General features: G+C 37.5%; 1 protein-coding gene across 4 annotated transcripts in view; it reads right to left on the reverse strand.

The window, feature by feature from the left end:
* The window catches only part of prkcba (protein kinase C, beta a), a 68,201-nt gene extending 53,372 nt beyond the window's left edge, over positions 1 to 14,829 (reverse strand). For 3 of the 4 annotated variants that reach the window (XM_056462621.1, XM_056462635.1, XM_056462613.1), the window contains exons 1-2: positions 14,472 to 14,829; positions 13,951 to 13,982 (exon numbers count right to left, since the gene is read on the reverse strand). In XM_056462621.1, the coding sequence (XP_056318596.1) occupies positions 13,951 to 13,982; positions 14,472 to 14,632 (193 nt within the window). In that variant the 5' untranslated portion in view covers positions 14,633 to 14,829. The remainder of the gene's footprint in view (positions 1 to 13,950; positions 13,983 to 14,471) is intronic. The other variant, XM_056462628.1, reaches the window with a different exon arrangement.
* Positions 14,830 to 21,340: the final 6,511 nt, after the last annotated feature.

Below are 21,340 nucleotides of genomic sequence, written 5' to 3' on the forward strand. Positions count from 1 at the left end.
GACAAAACACGACAGAAATTTAAATAGAGCCATTCAGAAGCACAGACTGTCACTCAAGACAGCACTCACTCACGAAATGGTACGGTTTACAATCTAATTAATACATATTAAACCTCTTTAACATTATTAAATGTAGATGCTAAATCACTTATATGAGTTGGTTTGCATTATTTCAGTTCTAAAGTTCAATTTCAGATGGTTTATTAAGATCCTCTTTTGGTCCTCAATCTGGCAACCTGTGCTTGCGTTTGTTTTGATCAGGAATGCAATACCTGGTTCAACCACTGGGTGTCAGGCTTACATACTGCACCTTTAACAAAAACAGTCTTATTAATATAAATTCGGAGAGCCTCATATTATACTACATTTGTAGATCACAATATCCACAAGTGCTGTAAAAAACCTCATTACCGTGGTAAAAGAGTAGCCTAATTATTTTATTAGCTTAATTAGTGCACAGCTAGTTACAACATTGCCTCATTCTGAAAACGTATCCCTATATACATTTCTGGAGATTGTGAATTATGTAGCCAGAAGTACGTATGGCTGCATTTCATCTTTAAAATGAACACTACGGGCGGCATGATGCTGTTCCTTTTTGCGCTTACCAGCTTACCGCTTACATTTGTGTGGGCGGCTTTCCACTGTTACCAGTTTGTCCATTGGCTCGTCGCTTATGTCGGAAGATTTGAGATGCAGAGAGTTAACTGTGACGATGGGGTTTGAGTTTTTATTTTTCTGGATTGCTTTTGAAAACACTTTCTGTTGGGTTTAGCGAAGTGGGTGGGCGCTGGCCAATTGGTGCTTGTGAAAGCACTATTGGTTGGGTTTAAGGAAGGGGCGGGTGGGGGGAATCGGTCGGTTGGTCAGTCAGTCAGTTGATAGCGGCCTCTGGTGGATTTACACAAGAAGAGCAGGTGTGAATGGCACTAGCGAGAGAAATTAGAGAAAAGCATACACAGCGGCCTCTGGTGGAATCACAAAAACTGCAAATAAACACGCACTTGGGATGCATTTCGCGCTCTGCAGAAATGTATATAGGGTTACGTATGGACCAAAAAAGCTGACAGATGTCTTGAAATAAACATGTGAACAACATGTAGATATGGCAACCCTAGCATAAGCAGATTAATTGACTTTTTTTATTGTTCAATGTAGTGATGATATGAAACAGCAAAGACCTAGAGCTACTGTAGCTGTGTATTGATCTGTACACCTCAGAATGCTCATCGGCCAATCAGAATCAATTCAAGAGTTCAGTAGTAGTGTAAGGTGGTAAGACATACCACAAGAAATCTTTTGAATATGCTGATTTGCTACTCATTTTTTTGTGGAAAACATGACATTTTCAGAGTTTATTGTTAAAACGAAGGTTCAAAAGAACAGTATTTCTTAATTTTGTTGTTTATAAATGTCTGTAACAGAAAGTCTCTTAAAAATATGTATTAAAATTAAATCTTTATACATTCATTTTCTTTTCGGCTTAGTCCCTTTATTATTCTGGGGTCACCAAAGCGGAATGAACCTCCAACTTATCCAGCATATGTTTTACGCAGCGGATGCCCTTCCAGCTGCAACCCATCACTGGGAAACATCTATACACACTCATTCACACACATACACTACGGACAATTTAGCCTACCCAATTCACCTATACCACATGTCTTTGGACTTGTGGGGGAAACCGGAGCACCCGGAGGAAACCCAAGCGAACACGGGGAGAACATGCAAACCCCACACAGATATGCCAACTGACCCAGCCGAGGCTCGAACCAGCGACCTTCTTTCTGTGAGGCAAACATGCTGTCCACTGCGCCACCCTGCAGTCCATTCTTCATACATTCATTTAAAAAAAAAAAGAACAATGCTTAAGGATTCCCAATAATTAATTGATTCTCCCTAATCTTAACCTTAACATAACTGGTTAGTTTTTCAAATCTACTAATAGACATTGGATTTCTTCATATTGAACTCATATTTCACAATGAGCATTATGTGGCAACCCAACACTACCACAAAACCAGTCATACCAAGTTTCCCCCTAACCTTTTACAGAAATCATATTTACAGTTTGTTATCATATTACAGATATTCATTCATTCCTATCCTTCGCCCCTTATTTATTAGGGGTCGCCACAGCGGATTGAACCGACAACTATTCTGGCATATGTTTTATGCAGCGGATTCCCTTCCAACGGCAACCCACATTCATACGCGCACACACACATACACTATGGCCAATTTAGTTCATTACAGATATTGTGCTGTATAATTTTGGCAAATACTCAAACTTTGTTGTTGACAGTAGCCAACGTAAGTGGCACCGCTTAGCCAGCTCACACCCACGCATTTGTGTTATCATAAGACACTATTCATACTTGATTTATTTGACATGTTTACTTGCGGATACCTAAACAAGTCAGATCCTGCACAGCAGAGGTTCCTGCAGAGGTTCAACCTTCAGTGCATCTCAGATTCTTATACACTACAATACGGCAAAGCAGTGATAGAAAAGCCTGGCCTACAATTTGCATCACGCACAGTATTTAACCAATCTTAACAATGAATTACAACTGCTCCTGAGTTTCCTGAAATAAAAACTTGCATTATGATTTTTAAATCACATTATGTACTACAAGACTCAGGTAGCCCCCGAATGCGTCTATGCAGTTTCAGCTCAAAATATTCATTCATTTTTCTTCAGCTTAGTCCCTTATTTATGAGGGGTCACCACAGCGGAATGAACTGACAACTATTTCAGCATAAGTTTTAAGCAGTTGATGTCCTTTCAGTTGCAACCCAGTACTAGGAAACACCCATACACTCTCACATTAACACACACACTCATACAGTTATATATAGTTTTTTCAATTCACCTATAGCGCATGTCTTTGGACATTAACACAAGGAGAACATGCAAACTCCTCAGAGAAATGGCAACTAGCCCAGCCGGGACTCAAACCAGTGACCTTCTTGCTGTGAGGTGACAGTGCTAACCACTGAGCCATCGTTACACCCAAAATACTTAAAATAACCTTAATTATACAAAGTTGTAAATTAGCTTTTTTAGCTGAAAGCAAAAACAACAGTCTTTCTTTCTTTAAATGCAAATGAGCTGCTGCTTCCTCTCCCCTTTTCCAGAAGAGGGCGAAGCCTTTACAACTTCAACCTTTTGTTACTTCTACAACAACAATAAACTATTTGTCTGCATATGTTTTAAAGACTTTCCATTTAACCCAGCAGGCACAGGATGTCAACATGATAACGTCGTGGGGACGTTGCATTTTGTTTGGAAATGAAAATCAGGTTGACATCAGAACCCAACATCAGGCTGATGTCAATGTCCAATGTTCAACCTAAAATGTACCAAATATCAACGTCTAATGATGTTAAGCTTAACGTTGTGTGTAAATTACCACTGTGACGTCTATCAGATGTTGGATTTTGGTTGCCATACCTGATGAAAAAATGTCAGTATTTGACGTCAACATGATGTTGGTTTAAGATATTGGCTCGACTAAAATAAACCGAACATCAACGTCTAATTATTGTACAGCTTGACATTGTGTGGATGTTACCACTATGATGTCTATCAGATGTTGGATTTTGGTTTCCATACCTGATGAATAAATGTCAGTATGAGACATCAATATGATGTTGGATTTTGGTCACTTTCCAACACAACCTAAAATTAACCAAATATCAACATTATTGGACGTCAAAATAACATTATCCTTAGACGCTGACTAGACATTGAATTTTGGTCACCCGACATCATGGCCTAAATCTAACCTAACATCAACTTCTTGATGATGCTGTATGCCTGCTGAGAAGGTTTTCTTAGTGTTTGCTATCAAACTAGTTTAGCATCAAATATTAAAAGCACTTAAAAAACCCAAGCTTGCATAATGTCTGTATTGTATGTGAACGTAAACAGCTGGGTAACAGTATATCAGCGAAACTGTGTCTGTTGAAGACAACACCCTACTAACACAATTCAACCAGGCCTTGTGTCCCCTTGGGTGGGACTGGGAATTATTATTGTGACATGTTTGTTCCCTCAAGAAAGCTTTGGATTGCAATCAAAGCATTTGAGGGAGTTCAGAGACAGTGCTTACTGATATCAACAACAACACACCTTTGAGTGACTTTGCAGATCTTTTGCTCAGACTAAAGGAAATGACCAAATGTCACAATCACAATTTTAGGTTGCTAAAGCATTTCAATATGCATATATGTTTCACATATATGTTTATTATATAGCATTTTCTAAATAAATCTAATGTAAACATTTAACCATATCCTTGTTTATAAGAGGTTTATCAGAGAGATAAATTAACAGTCACAGTTTAAAAGACTAATGTTTCCTATACTGTAAAAAATTATTTGATCAATTAGTCCTAACAACATATGTTTATAGTTCATTTAATAATGTTTTAACCTATTTTTTACGTTATGCAATTGTTTTAAGTCAGTTTAACATAATATAAGTTCAATTAACTCAAAAGGTTAATTTGATTCAGCTTTAAAACTGAAAGCAACCAGGATTCTTTTATAGTGTACATCCTTCTTTATTTGTCATCTGTCATTCTGACAAAAGACAAATGAGTAAGATCTGAAAATGAATAGGCTGGATGATATCCCTAGATCACATTAAACGTGGGTAGATTGGCACAATTAATCAATAAAAGAGGTTTCAGCGGTGCATGAAAACAAGGGCTAAAGAAACATTACCTGACACTCAGAAGCTTTAATGCCAGAGCAAAAAGGATGATTATTTTGGAATGGTGACAAAAAAACAGCAAAGAGTAGATGTAGGGTAAATAAAGAGATTTACTGCAGTACAGACAGCTTCATTGATTATAATGGGAGAATCTGCAGGAGCCCATAACTCAGTGAACTCAAACAGTTGCTGGAGACTGTATAAAATGGACAGTGACAGCTTCAGTGATTCAAACAGGATCACTGTGCTCTAGGAAAGTTTGTTGGGAATAATATATTCAATAATTACATAACAGCTTCGTTTTTTCAAATCTACTAGGGGTGCAGTACAAGTCGATCATTTGGGCATTGGATTTTCTATATAACTCATATTTCGCACTGAGCATCAAGTGGCAATCCAACATTATCCAAAAACAAACTAAACTGTGACGTGGGACCTCAAAACCAGTCAATTTCTTTAAATTAAGATTTTTACTTCATATAAATGCTGAATAAATACATTATTTAATTATGTAATGATAAAGTTGAATCTAATCTAATCTATTAATTGACGTGTACTGTGTTAGAATAGGACAATATTTTATTAATGCACAACTATTTGAAAATCTGGAATTTAAGGGTTTAAAAAAAATCTAAATATTGTGAAAAATCAACTTAAAACTAGTCTAAAATGAGGTGCTTAATGCACAATAGTTACAGTGCATCCGGAGAGTATTCATAGAGCGTCACTTTTTCCCACATTTGTTTATGTTACAGCCTTATCCCAAAATGGATTAAATTAATTTATTTCCTCAAAATTCTACACACATTATTAAAAAACCTGAAAAATCACATGTACATAAGTATTCACAGTCTTTGCCGTGAAGCTCTAAATTGAGCTCAGGTACATTCTGCTTCCACTGATAATTCCTGAGCTCTACACGTGGAAAATAAATTAAGAGAGCATTCATATTTATAGTTTTGTGTTTGAGTAAAACATATTGTTGTTGTGTTGTGTAAATGGGTTGCAAAGGTGTTTGTTTATGTTTTATATTTAAAATACGGATCCAGTCAGTAAGCTGTAACTTATGTTGTTCTGGTTTCTAGCTATGCCTCACATCCCTTCTTGAGTTTGCATTGTTTACTCGAGTGTCTAATGAAGTTTGTCAGATGTAAAATAATTGCCACTCAAGCAACAATGACTGTGAAGTAAACAGTAGTGTTTAGTTTACTCTAAGATAAATAAATGTTCGCCACTTCCCCACTAATGGGAAACTGGGCACGATGTTTACGATAGTAACTGTATTGACACTTGGAGAGTTTTAAAGAGCCAGAGGAACTGATGGCAGTCTTTTACAGAACCCAGTCATCCACTGACTGCATGGAGCTTCTGTAATCACACATTTGTAATGGCTAGAGGGCAATAATTGAACAAAAAGATATAATTAATAAAGAGCTTGACTCTAATTAAGGTGCATGAAGCTGTGGGATTTAAGAGATTCTGTAGTCAATGTGTGTGTTTATATCATTTGTTTTGCAGTTTGTCTACACAGCCAATTCTTTTATTAGTAGTGATTGCAAGGACATGCATTAAGGATTTTAACAAAATCCATAGGGTCAGTTTAGAGCAAGAATGAGATAAAGATAAAAAGATGCAGTTGACGTCAAAATGTTTCACCCTCCTGCGATTTTTATTTATTTTTTTCTTAATCTAATATTGTTAGATAACAGATGTTTAACAAAGCAAGGAATCGTTCAGAGTATTTCCTGTAACTTTTTGGAGAAAGACTATAGAGTCAATCTAAGGCCATATATACTTGCAAAATAAAAGAAAGCTTTGCAAACAAAAATAAAGAACTGCAAATGTAAAATTAAGTTTTGAGAAACAAAAATGAAATTTACAAACAAAAAACTGCAAATAAAAAACACACAGTGCAAAAAAAATTATAAATAAATAAATAAATAAATAAATAAATAAATAAAATAAAATATTTGCAATAAAAAAACAAAAACGATATATTGCAATGCTCTTTTGGATTAGCTTTTTAGTCAACCATGAGTTCGCGATGCTGTTTTCACTTTGTGTTTCACTTTTTTGGCCTTGATTTGAAGGGGCTGTAATTGCTCAAGTTCCCTTGACTCCGCCCCTTTGTCAAATCAGGGCCACAAAGTGAAACGCGCAGAAACGTGAAGTGCAAAGTGAAAACAGCATCGCAAACTCACTGTTGCATAAAAAGCAAATGAAAATGGGGCAATGCTATAAAAATGTTTTGCAAATATATGTAGCTTTTTTATTGCAAATATTTTAGCTTTTTTTTTTTTCACTGCTTGATTTTTTTTTTTGCAGTTCTTTTTTGTTTGCAAATTTTATTTTTATTTCTCAAAACTTCATTTTTTTAGCAAAATTTTTTAAAAATTCTCAAAAATTAATTTTCACTTTGCGATTTTTGGGGATTTGCATTTATTTACTCATTTTTGCTCAATACTTTATTTTTTGTTTGCAAAACATTCTTTTATTTTGCAAGTATAAATGGCCCTAGATTGACTCCATAAAATTCTTCTTTGTTTTATTTCAGCCAGAATTAATTTTTTTTTAAAAACACTTTAAGGTCAATATTATTAGACTGGACACATCATCGTTATACAATGACTTGCCTAATTACCCTAATTTGCCTAATTAACCTAGTTAAGCCTTTAAATTTCACTATAAGCTGAATACTAGTATCTTGAAAAATATTTAGTAAAATATGATGTACTATCATCATGGCAAAGATAAAAGAAATCAGTTATTAGCAATTAGTTATTAAAACTGTTATGTTCAGAAATGTTGAAAAAATTCTAATAATTTAGGAGGGCTAATAATTCTGACTTCAACTGTATTTTTTGGGGGGGGAAATAAAGCAGATTTCATAGTGTCTCAGCATAGCATCCATATTTACCTATTAAACATTTACTTATGGGGAAGTAAATAAACCCTAAGCATAAATATGATTTTAACTGAATTGAATTGGAATGCATAAAAATATAACATTGTCACATTTCTATCTATTAAAGGCCTGTAATTTAATACAATCCTTCCTGCTTGTGCTTGGGTTAATAGATTTGCATGTACTGTAGGCGTTCAAGTTTGTACCATCAAAGTACGTTTTGTAACCATCAAAAAAGATTTGCTCATCTTTAAACATGCTTCACTTGCATGAACTTTCACTTCAGTCTGTTGTTTGCACTGTTTCTCTCACTACCTCACACTCTTCACTTCAGTCTGGGTCCGCAAGAATTTGCCAGTAAAATGACATGGTAAAAATAGCTGTTGTGCCAGTATCAGATGCATTCCTTTGTTACCTGAAGCAGGTCAGGGACACACAGCTCTGAGCTCCTCTCTTACACCTATTTTTCCCCTATTCTTCAAAAATGTGCACATGAAAGTAAATATAATTATAATTATGAATAAGAGATAAGATGTGACACTCATGCTAGACTTATGTAAATTTAATTTTAGTTGTTAAACCATAAACTACAAGCATTAAATCTTAAACTATGAGCATTATGAATGGACACATGACAGAATTGCTTCTGTCTATTTTCCTATGTAAAACATTTAATTTTCCGCTGATTTTAATAGTATATCTTATATTTCATACTGATAATAATGTACAGTTAGGTTCATAAATATTTGGACATCGACAAAATTCTATCATCTTTGGCTCTATACACCAACACAATGGATTTGAAATTAAACGAACATATGTTATTTACCTGCAGACTGTCTTTATCTCAGACAGCTTTAATTTGATGGTATTAACATCCAAATCAGGTGAACGCTGTAGGAATTACAACAGTTGCATATGTGCCTCCCACTTGTTAGGGGTCCAAAAGTAATTGGACAATTGGCTTCTAAGCTGTTCCATGGACAGGTGTGTGTTATTTCCTCATTATCCCAATTACAATGAGCAGATAAAAGGTCCAGAAGGTCCAGCGTACCCTTAAATTGAAGCTGGCATTCTGCAGTTAAAGCACATCTTGTTCGTTTTATTTCAAATCCACTTGGTGCATAGAGACAAAAATGTTTGAATTGTCCCAATATTCTCATACTCTATATCTCATACATTTATGGAAAAGGTTACGATACCACTTAACGTGCTTAGTTTCTCTGGATTTACTAGATTTATTAGGTGTGTGTTAAGTATGAGTAAAATGTTAAAGTTAGTTTTTATTTATATTAAGGTCTTATAACATTTCTTGCAGTTTTTTACATTACAATATTGTCAATGAGTCCATTTTTCCCCTGAGAAAATGACAACTGGTCAGAATAGCAAATGTTTTTACTTGTTGTGGTTGAACAATCAGGTTATTTCCACCAAATACTGATTTCTTTAAGTCGTCTGACATTAAAATCTGAGTACTGTGTTATGTAAAATTAATAAAAACCTGTCTAAAAACCCAGTACAATTCTTTAGCTTCTTTATGCGAAGGAAAACGCTGAAAATGAATATTTTGAAAAAATCTCATCTGTAGTTTACAGAATAAAACAAAAGTGACAATTTACCCAACACACATAACCATATATATGCATTTATGGTTATATGTGTTAAGTAAATCATCAATGTTGAGAGCATCTTCACCCTAGAATGACAACTGTAAAATAATGTTATCATAACGTTGTACATAATGTTGTGCATTCATTTGTGGTCTATTTCGTTTATGCTTGCATTTCTGTGTGTCTGTCCGAGTGCATGCCCACAAAGTAAATGATCAACATTATTAGTTAGCATATCGCCACATCAGCAACAGCCCTGGCTTGCCCTCACAGAGCACAAAAAAATAAATCAACGGAGCAAATATATCTTTCTGTCGAGTAAACTTTTAAAATCCTAAATGAATGCAGCTTTTCAATATTATCATTTAAAACTGATGCAATGCCAGCATACTGTAGATAAGAGATGACATAAAACAGATTAAAGATATAATGTAGGCAGGCTCTGATGAAGGCAATGACACTATCCGAATATTAAGATCCGACTTAGCCAGAGTAAACAAAAATACAACATTAGAGACTGCAAAGATAAAGAGCCATGCAGAAATGAAGCCTCTCAAAGTGTGATAAAATATGCTAATCAAGTCCATAAATTCTGAATTTGTTGGAGACCATGTGGAGGCAGGAAACATGGGAACGAGGCGTTATTTCCACAGACAAGCCAAGCAGACCATTTGTACAGAACTCATTGTGCTAAAATACACAGATGACAGTATGAGTCCATTAGTTGTGTGTAACGGTCACTTCAAGAAATAAAGTTGAAGTCAAATGTATTAAGTAAAATATTATTTCTAAAGGAGACTAATAATATTGACCTTATTTTTTTATTAGTCTTTTAGCCTTTCCAAGCAAAAAATAAGACTTTCTCCAGAAGAATAAATATTATAGGAGATACTGTGACAATTTCCTTGCTCTGTTAAACATCACAAATATTTGAAAAGGAAGACAAATTTCACATGAGGGGTAATTATTTTGCTTTCAACTTTATCTGTTTATTAGAAGCAGGTTTTAAAATTTTATATTTGCAACAATTTGCAAATGTTCATTCATCCATTCATTCATCCATTCATTCTCCTTTGGCTTAGTCCCTTCCCAGCAGACACACAAGGTCATAACACGTTAATATTAGGTAAGATTTAGGTTGCAAGTGTCTAATGACAACGTTATTTTGACATCAAATGACGATGATGTTTGGTTGATTTTAGGTCATGTTGGAAAGTGACCAAAATCCATCAAGCCAACATCTTAAACCAACGTCATGTTGATGTCAAATACTGATATTTATTCATCAGGGATGGCAACCAAAATCCAACGTCTGATAGACGTCACATTGGTAATGTCCACACAATGTCAAGCTGTAACATCAGTAGACGTTGGTATTTGTTTGATTTTAGGTTGCGTTGGAAAGTGACCAAAATGAAACATCTGTCCGATGTTGGACACTGACGTCGACCTGATGTTGGGTTTTAGCGTCAACCCGATTTTCATTTCCAAACAAAATGCAACACTGGGGTACAACGTCAATCTGACGTCATATTGGCGTCTTGTGCCTGCTGGGTTTGTTCATCAGGGGTCGCCACAGTGGAATGAACCGCCAACTTATCCATCCAATGTTTTACGCAGCGGATGCCCTTCCAGCCGCAACCAGCACTGGGAAATTTGCAAATGTTTTACTTGAGAAATGTAAAGGATGCCAACCCTCAAGTCAACATTCAAGTCTCCTTTTTCTTGACAGGTCTTTGCAAGGGGCAGGGTAACTTAATAATAATACACTTTATTTTTATATAGCAGCTATAAAAGTAGTATCTCAAGGCACTTTACAGACATAAAATGTGCAGCGGTAAAAGATACAAGGATGAATGCGAACAAAATGTAATAATAAAAAATAAATAAAAACACATAAAATAATAATAGTAATAGATCTAAAAATCATATAAAAGTCAAATAAAAGCTACCCTAAAAAGTCTGTTTTAAGAGATGATTTAAAAATGCTCAGGGATTCTGCATTGCGAATATCAGAGGGTAAAGAGTTCCACAATTAAGGTGCCAGCTGTAGATTTTAGCCTCTTTGAGTGAGCAGTTATAAGACCAGCATCAGTCACACATCTAGGAGTGTATGGGATTAAAAGCTCAGGCAAATATTCTGGTGGTAGACCATTCAAGGCCTTGTATGTATACATGAGAATTTTAAAGGGCACCTATTTTACCCCTTTTTCAAGATTTAAGATAAGTCTTTTGTGTCTCCAGAATGTGTATGTAAAGTTTCAGCTCAAAACACCCATCAGATCATTATGTCTTTCAGAACATTGGATTTTCTGCTCTTAACTCTATGTAGCTGTTTTTGTTGTCTAGGCTTCAATGCTGGTTCTCCCCACCGACCGTTCCCCCGTGTGCCTGTCAGAGTGTGCCTCAATTTCCACCTCAGTTGCGTCAGACAAACAGCACAGTGACAGACAGCTTCCAGACAAGAAAGCAGATCTGACGCAACGTTTGTGAGAAATACTACAGTAAGAACTTTCACAATTATTTTCAGATGTATTTGTTGTGGAGTTGCAACGATGAGTCACACACAATGTTGTTACAAAGTTCACGCGCACACACACACACACACACACAGTGCGCGCTTTGAACTTTGCATTTTAACTTTTAACTTTGTTTTTGCATGGCAGGAATATGACAGGATACACGTTAATATCCACCGCTGTATGGATATATGTTATGTTAATGTACAGAATAAACCTGATTTAACGTTCACAAACTAGGATTGAAGCCTATTCTTTTATACTTGTACTGACACACGGCTGTGGTGATGAAGTAAAGATGGTAAAATTGCTGTACTTCATTACACACATGCACGGTTTTAAAAACGTTTTAAACTTGTCAAACTCATTCTTGATCACATTTGATGATGATTGATGATCACAGAGAGCCGAACAGATCTTTTAATCCCAGTTGCTTTGCGCACATCCGGTCTTGTTGATATGATTATAGATGTTAGTATTAATACGCGGCTGTCAATAAATTCGGTGGGTGGGAAACCGCACTCCTACATCACAATGCGGTTAACCTCAAAATGGGAGGGATTTGGATCCTATTTTAAGGTCAGGAAATAAAAAAGGAGACTAATTGTGTTTATATCAACCCAGTATGACTGTGGACACACTATACCTACACACAGTGCTGTCCAAACAGCTTAATAAATTGGCTTTTCATCACAGGTGCCCTTTAAAACTAATTCGAAAACTCACAGGAAGCCAGTGCAGATTTTTTAAAATAGGGGTCATGTGCTCTCCTGCACTGGTCCTAGACAGAATTCTAGCTGCTGAACTTTATACTAATTGTAACTAGTTGGTTTTGGAACACCAGCCAGTAAAGCATTAAAATAGTCAATACGGGACAATACAAAGCTGTTAATTATTTTGTCAGCAACAGTAAATTCATTCATCAACTGAATTCAATCTGATAATAGTCCGTATTTGGTTTCACTTTGGTAGATAGCAGATAGATATCTGGTGTCTGGCTGAGGATTGTGTCATATTTAGTGTCAGTGAAAGTGACATTCGTTGTTTTACAGTGTGTGATAACTACGGTTTCCTATGCATTTGCTTGGTGTTAGTAAGTAGCATTGTAATGTAGTACTTGTGGATGATGCGTTTCTAACAGCACGTTAATGAACTGGGTAGGAGGCGATGTGTTCAGGATAATGCTGCCAAATGACATTATAATGGCAGTTCAGACTTTGACATTCAAAGCAACAGTGCTTGGATATTGTATTTCATATCAGAATGTTCACTCTATAGTTCACACTGGGAAGTTGTCACCAAGGGCAATACTCGCTGACACCAAGTATCGAGGCAAAAGTTCAGTTTAGTTAAACATGGTTTTGTCTGGCGGTGCTTGTGTGTAATGCAAACAACTGTGCAATAGTTTTAGTGGCTAAAACGTTAATGCATGCGCCTGTAGGCTACATATGCAATCTAGGAGTTATTAAAGGGATAGTTCACCCAAAACTGAACATTCTGTCATGATTTACTCACCCTGCACTTGTCACAAACCTGTTTGAGTTTTTTTCTTCTGTTGAACAGAAAATAATATATTTAGAAAAATGCTGGAAACCTGTAACCATTGACTTACACAGTACTTGCTTTACCTACTATGAAAGCCAATGGTAACTTGGTTTCTATAGCATTCTTTAAAATATCTTCTTTAATGTTCAACAGAAGAAAGAAACGATTGTAACAACTTAATGCTGAGAAATTCCTCATTTTAAACATTATTTTAGCAATTTCTGATGAATTTGTATGGAAAGATACAGAAAGCGTGTGCAGCAAGAAGGTTTACACCTCAACCTAACCGTCAGTGAGCTGCAAGCAGATTGTACGATAGTGCACAGTATGAGACTGTGAAGAGTTGGTGGCAAATTTGTACAGTCATGAGAGTGTTGCGACAAAAGCTCCAGTCCCCCCTCCCAGACTAAAACAACTGTCACTGGAAATTTCTTCAACCCTGCACTAGAAAAACATAAAGCTTCTCTGTATTTCTTCCTCAAACACACGCAAATGAACTGAAAGGGCACGTGCACTGCTTGCGTTCAGAAGGTAAAAACAATATTGCAAGTTAAATAAATAAACGAATAAATAAATGAATGAATAAACAGTGGCAGTCATTTAAAATGTACACACACGTTTTCCAGGAGACGGAGGGGGGAGTCTTACCTTGACACTGGAAGCCTTGTTTGCCGAAACCCCTGCAAAAGAGACGAGACTGTGTGAGAGATTACAGCACAGAAATTCAATCTGGACGCATTCCTCTGCGCACAGGAGCAAGACGCGCAGGCGCGCGCCATATTCCGCAAAATCGCCAAATCCATCTCTAGGATGATGATAGTGATGGCTTAATCATAGCGCGGGAATTTCTCCCGAAAGACACTTAACACCGATCCTAGCTATCAACAGGGGGATTAGAGTAAAAATAAATGTGCCGTTGTTGAACCAAATGCATAAACACGCGTTGACATAAACGTGTCTTGAAGAGGTGCAGCACTGCGCTAGACCCCGCTTGTGTTTTCCGTCTGCACTCGGCGTCTTTGTTCAATGTTGACAGCACTGCGGATGTCTGAGTGCGTTCAAACGCTTTGCTGTTTTTCATGTCACGAGCATCAAGTGAGTCACCTGTGCCCTTCGTAGCCCTTTAACGCTACACACAACGCCAGCTCTGCGTCCTCCAGCATACTCACCAGATGAAGTCGGTGCAGTGGCTGCAGAAGGTCGGCTGCTTGAAGAAGCGCGCGATGAACTTGTGGTCCTTCACTTCGTGCACGTTCTTCTGCCTCAGCGCGCCCTGCCTGGCGAATCCCCTCGCGCCCTCCTTGCCATCTGAATCCGATGACTCGGTCATGATAGGGGCGAAATGGATGTAGTGGGTCGAATTCTCCTCGACTTGTAGCCTGCGCTTGTGTACGGGGTCCTGCTCGGCTTGCGCTTCGCTTCCCTGTTGGTGGGCACGCGCGCGCGCACACGCCTGCCTCTCCCCAGCTGACTGCTGTGGCGGACAGCGGTGCTTTAGAGAGGCTGTAGCCACGCCCCCTTCGTTCAGACCTTCTCACGGAATATTGCGGTTGACACAAACATTTGCTGGTGGAGCTTATTGAGAAACGCGTACAAAAACAATTTCTGACCGGGCGCCAAATGCACAGCACACGTGTTGATTTTGGCGCATTGCAAACATTTAACGTGCTAGAGGGATTCTAGGGAAAACATTAACATATGACATGCTGCATTGAAATTGTGTTTTCTGCGTGTCATTCTCAGTAGAAATTAGGCTACACAATGTCAGAAACACTCTTTAAAGGGGTTCATTATCAAGCTATAAATTATTCTAGATTTAAATCTGAAATTATGAAGGCTAATATTATGTTTTTACGGTAAACAAATGGTTTACATTATTAGTTTAGTTTAGTTACATTATTATTAGTTTCTTACATGTTTATTTGGAAAAAGTGAATTCCCAGAAATCCCTGCACTAGCATATTTTCTGACATCGTATTTTTCTTATTTTTTACCTGTCCTTCATTCATTCATTCATTCATTCATTCATTCAATTTTCTTTGGCATGGTCCCTTATTTGGGGCACCATGGTGGCGCAGTGGGTAGTGCTATCCCTCACAGCGAGAAGGTCGCTGGTTTAAGACCCAGCTAGGTCAGTTTGCATTTCTGTGTGGAGTTTGCATGCTCTCCGTGTTGGTGTGGGTTTCCCTGTGTGTGCTCCGGTTTTCCACCCAGTCTAAAGACATGCGCTGTAGGTGAATTGGGTAAGCTAATTTGTCCGTAGTATATGTGTGTATGTCCTGGTCCTACAGGTTGGGGGTTGAGTGTTGGGCTAACAACTCACCTCCTAAAAACTGTTTAGGAGTTACAGTTATGAAAAACCAATATGGTGCGACTAAATATCAACTTCTATATAAATGACCCTGGGAGTAAGTAAGTTAGTTAGTCCCTTATTTATCAGGGCTTGCCACAGTGGAATGAGCCGCCAACTAGCAGCGGATACCCTTCCAGCCTCAACCCAGTACTGGGAAACACCTACACACTCTCGCAATCACACACACAAACAATTATACACTATGGCCAATTTTTGTTTACAATCTCACACACAATGGCCAATTCACTTATAGCGCGTGTCTTTGGACTTGTGAGGGAATCCGGAGCTCCCAGAGGAAACCCACACGGACAAGGGGAGACATGCAAACACATAGAAATGCCCAGCCGGGACTCAAATCAGCAACCATTTTGCTGTGAGGCGACAGTGCTAACTGAGCCACTGTGCCACCCCTTTTATCTCTTATGTACTGTATGACAATGGATTGTTATATGCTTTATTATTTACTATACATTGGACTATTTTGTTGTCAAATGCCAAAGTCATTGTGTGGGAAACTGCAAGTGTGCTATGAAGAACGTTGATTTGTTGAACTTGGTCATTTAATAGTTTTTCAGTTCACATTTAGTTGTTATTGAATGTACGGGATACCCAAATAGTGATTTGGCAAACTAGGAACTAATAGCCTTCTTGTAGCTCAAATCGAATTTGGTGCTTACAGTGTTCCAAGGTCATGGATTTGATTACCTCCCAGGTAGCAAAGAATTCTGGCCCAGCAGGCATTTAACCGGCACTGGCATACAGCATGTGGGCCAAGCATGGCCCAGGTTTGGCAGAGGTGGCACCATCTTTATGGCGGCACACAATAGTTGGGCCAGATATCAAATGTAGTATTTGGTCCAGATGTTAATAATGGATATGTGGGCCATGTAAGTTTGGCCTATCTTGATCCACATTTAAAATACATGTTGGTCTCACTTTATTTTGATGGTCCGTTTGTTAAATTTAAGTTACATTGAATCTACATGGCAACTAATTGTCATTAGATTATAAGTAGACTGTTAGGTTGGGATGTTCTCCCCGTGTTGGTGTGGGTTTTCTTCGGGTGCTCTGGTTTCCCCCCAAAGACAAAAGACGTGTGCTCTGGGTGAATTGAATAAGCTAAATAGGCCATAGTGTATTTGTGTGAATGCAAGAAGAGTGTATAGGTGTTTCCCGGTGTTGGGTTGCGGCTGGAAGGGCATCCGCTGCGTAAAACATATGCTGGATAAGTTGGCAGCTAATTCCGCTGTGGACCAGTTATGGGTTATTAATTTGGCTGAGACTTGGCTTAGATATGGTTTACGTTTGGCCCTTGTCTGGAAGCCAGACATGGTCCAGTCATGTACCGTAACTCACTGCAGCATGTGGGCCAAGCAAAAGCTGGTTGTGTGGGCCAGAGCTGGGCCAGAGATGTTTTGCTATATGGGCTGGTAATACAACTCAAACCCTGAATGCAAAAAACAATAATATCAGTGTTTATTATATATATAATGCACAATTATCTTGCCCAATCATATTTTTAGAGACTTCTTAAAACAGGCCAACATTGGGGAATTTGTAATCTCCAGAGGTCATGCATTCCAAAGATGAAGAGCTAAGAGAGAAAACTCAACCACCCATAATCTTTAACATAAACGCAGGCTGAGAAAGAGTGAGAGAAGTGCGCAAGCAGACACAAGTAGTTTGGGATAATGCTTAATGTATACATGCTAATGTGATTTACAAATTCACAGCTTATTTTAAAAATCAGATGAATTAATCGTAATAATTTGTATTTATATAAACATTAATAATACCGACATGGTGCCTCAGTGGTTAGCACTGTTGCCTCCCAGCAAGAAGGTCACTGGTTCGAGTCCCGGGTCAGTTAGCATTTCTGTGTGGAGTTTCCATGTTCTCCCCGTGTTCGTGTGGGTTTCCTCCATGTGCTTTGGTTTCCCCCATAATCCAAAGACATGCGCTATAGGTGAATTGAATAAACTAAATTGGCCATGGTGTGTGTGTGTGAATGTGAGAGTGTATGAGTCTTTCCCAGTACAGGGTTGCTGCTGAAAGGGCATCTGCTGCATAAAACATATGCTGGATAAGTTGGCGGTTCATTCCGCTGTGGCGACCCCTGATGAATAAAGAGATTAAGCCGAAAATTAATGAATAAACATTAATAATAAACATTTTATAAACATTTCCATCCTAACCTCGCCCTTCAATTTGAAACTTTTAAATTATAAATGTTATAGGAAATATTGATGTCAACACAGGAACTAAATTGTAATACAAACACAGAACGATAACATAAATACAGACCAACAAGTCTAAAAACATGAGATGATGACACTTTTTGTTTTTATATGATTATTGCCTTAGCTTAGATTGTCCCGTTGTGTGCAATCTTTGTGGCTTTATAAAAGTAAATATGAAAGTAGTACAACCCTCCCAGTCTAGTCAGCCGTGACATTTCAAATCTGGATGTTTTATATGTTGATGAAATTTAAAGGTCACACTTTAAAATAAGGTTTCATTAGTTCATGTATTTACTAACATGAACTAATTATAAACAATACTTAGCATTTATTAATCATAGTCCAACATTTACTAATGCATTATTAACATCCAAATTCATTCATGATAACATTAATGTACCGTGAGTTAGCATCAACTAACAATGAACAAACGTATTTTCATTGACTAATGTTAACTAACATGAACAAATTTTGTATGTGTTATTCAATGTTTGTTCATGTTAGTAAATGCATTAACTACAGGCCCGTAGCCAGGGGAGGTTCAGGTAGTTTGAAAGACCCACCCCACTGACAAAGGTCAAGAATTGGTTCCCTACATGAGCTCATATATCCCATGTTTGACTTCTATGCTATTATAAATTGTGAAATTAGCCAATCAAAGAAGACTTTAAGACCAAGAGGAATCTTACGTTGGATTATTATTATTATGTTTGAACAGTATGTGTGATTTATTCAAATAGACAAATTCTGATTGAGGAATGTTGAATGTACATGACCTTATTTGTTATTTGCGTGTTGGCTTCAGTTTTTAATTTAAAACAAGTTTTAACAGATCCCTAAGAAAAAGAATTTAATGAAAGATGTAAAATAAGTCTTTTTTAAATATTTCTTTATTTGAGATTTTTTTAATTCATTCATTCATTAATTTTTTCGGCTTAGTCCCTTTATTAATCAGGCATCACCACAGTGGAATGAACCGCCAACATATCCAGCACGTTTTTGAGCAGCGGATGCCCTTCCAGCTGCAACCCATCACTGGGAAACATCCATTCACACTCATTCACACTCATACACTACGGACAATTTAGCTTACCCAATTCACCTGTACCGCATGTCTTTAGACAGTGAGGGAAACCGGAGCACTCGGAGGAAACCCACGCGAACGTGGGAAGAACATGCAAACTCCACAGAGAAATGCCCAGCCGAGGCTCGAACCAGCGAACTTCTTGCTGTGAGGCGACAGCACTACCTACTGCACCAGTATTTTTTTTATTAAAATGCTTATCAACATTATTCATAAAACTTCAATATAAAACTTATAGTTTAAATGCACATTTTGTAAATAAACATCTAAAATAGTAAATTAGTATGGTATTAAATTTGGAAAAGTTATAGGAACATTTTTGGTACATCAAAAAGTGTGGTAATGATCAATTGTGCTCAAACTGTCAATTTTTCTACAACCTGACACTACACTAAAACCGTTTTTATGAAGTTAAGCCTATCATTTACTGTTTGTAAACCTTTGATTTTAATTAATTTGACAGTTTTTTTTAATGTATGTTCCTTAGAATTAATCTAAATCTAAATAAAAATTATCAAATGCTATTAGATTTAATCAGGTAAAAGTATAACTATGCTATAAATATAGCTAGCTGTAGAAAAAGCCAGATCCATTCATTCATTTTCTTTTCGGCTTAGTCCCTTTATTAATCCGGGGTTGTCACAGCGGAATGAACCGCCAACTCATCCAGCATTTGTTTTACGCCCTTCCAGCCGCAACCCATCACTGGGAAAACACATACACACATTCACAAACACATACACTACGGACAATTTGGCCTACCCAATCACCTGTACTGCATGTCTTTGGACTGTGGGGGAAACCAACTACTGTGGTGGTCATGGAGGAGTGGATAACATGAGACTGATTGCTGTGATGCTCCAGGGACAGACGAGTCTTCGCTGAGGCCAGCTTCCAGCCTCCGCCGCTGAGACTGCAGTTCTGCACAAGACGTTTGGCCAGCGGAGAAATTAAAATGATCGTGCCCAACTGAGTCTGGTTTCTCTCAAGGTTTTTTTTCTTCACTTTCACCAATTAGTGAAGTTTTTTTTCCCTCTCCGCTGTCGCCACTGGCTTGCATGGTTCAGGATCTGTAGAGCTGCGCATCGTTGGATTTGCTCTTCAGTATTTGGACTCTCAGTGGTGATTATTAAACCACACTGTACTGAGCTACACTGTTCCAATTTACTATGACCTTTTATGTGAAGCTGCTTTGACACAATCTACATTGTAAAAGCGCTATACAAATAAAGGCGAATTGAATCCGGAACAAACCCACACGAACGCAGGGAGAACATGCAAACTCCACACAGAAACGCCAACTGAGCTGAGGCCCGAACCAGCAACCCAGCGACCTTTTTGCTGTGAGGCGACAGCACTACCTACTGCGCCACTGCTTCGCCCAAAAGCCAGATCCAATTAGTTAAATTCTATGAAATTGGTTTATCTAATATTTGGGGGCAAAACTGACACACTAGTTGAATTAATAAGATGCATTTAAACACATTGGGTCTATTGATGATATTATTGCATGAATCTTGTTCTAATTTGTTTCATTTGTTTAACTAACAAATATCAAACTAATCAAATTAGCTCAGTTATGTTAAAAGTGTGTAACCTAAGTGGATAGTATTTTTATGTGCAATCAGAATACGTTATTTGTTGGGTCTAAATATTTGTTTGAGTTTATGAATCATGATGGTTCAAGGCTAAATGTATTGTTGTGTGTTGTTCTTGTAGAAAATAAATCTATAACCATAATGACAAAGCAATCTTGGTGGGTGAACGCATGTGAGAATGTCAGGTACAATCATTGGCATAGGGGAGCATTGCATCCCATAATAGAGGCACAGATTGAGGTGTGCATCTTACCTGGCTCCTCTGTTCCAGTGTGGAAATGATGGGAGGAAATAGAACAATATTATGGGAATAATAATTAATGCGAATTGAATTGGAGTGTCCTAACATGGGCGATTGGCCTGTTGTAAGAGAAATGGACATGTTTATTGTGGGAAAGCATATAATTTACACTAGGCATTAACATGTGATCTGTATCTGAATGAAAAGACAAGTGTAAACGCACTACTGATTGGAACGTTATCCGATCACGCTGTAAAAATGCGGGGTTCACAATATGTTTTTTGTTGTTTGTTTACAACTTTAAGTGGATTGTACATGAAACGGATAAGTTGTCCCAAAGAACCCTTAAGAATTGTGTTGTTTCAGCTCATTTTAAACAAGTGGTTTGAACTATATGAAAAAGATTGCAGCATGTCCTGGTCCAGAAGTAGTCAAGAATACATTGTGCATGGATCAGTTTAACGTAAGTTTAACGTAAATGTAATGAAACATAATGATCAGTGATTGAAAATGGATTGTCAG

Source organism: Danio aesculapii, chromosome 1, assembly GCF_903798145.1.
Source record: "Danio aesculapii chromosome 1, fDanAes4.1, whole genome shotgun sequence".
Taxonomy (NCBI): domain Eukaryota; kingdom Metazoa; phylum Chordata; class Actinopteri; order Cypriniformes; family Danionidae; genus Danio; species Danio aesculapii.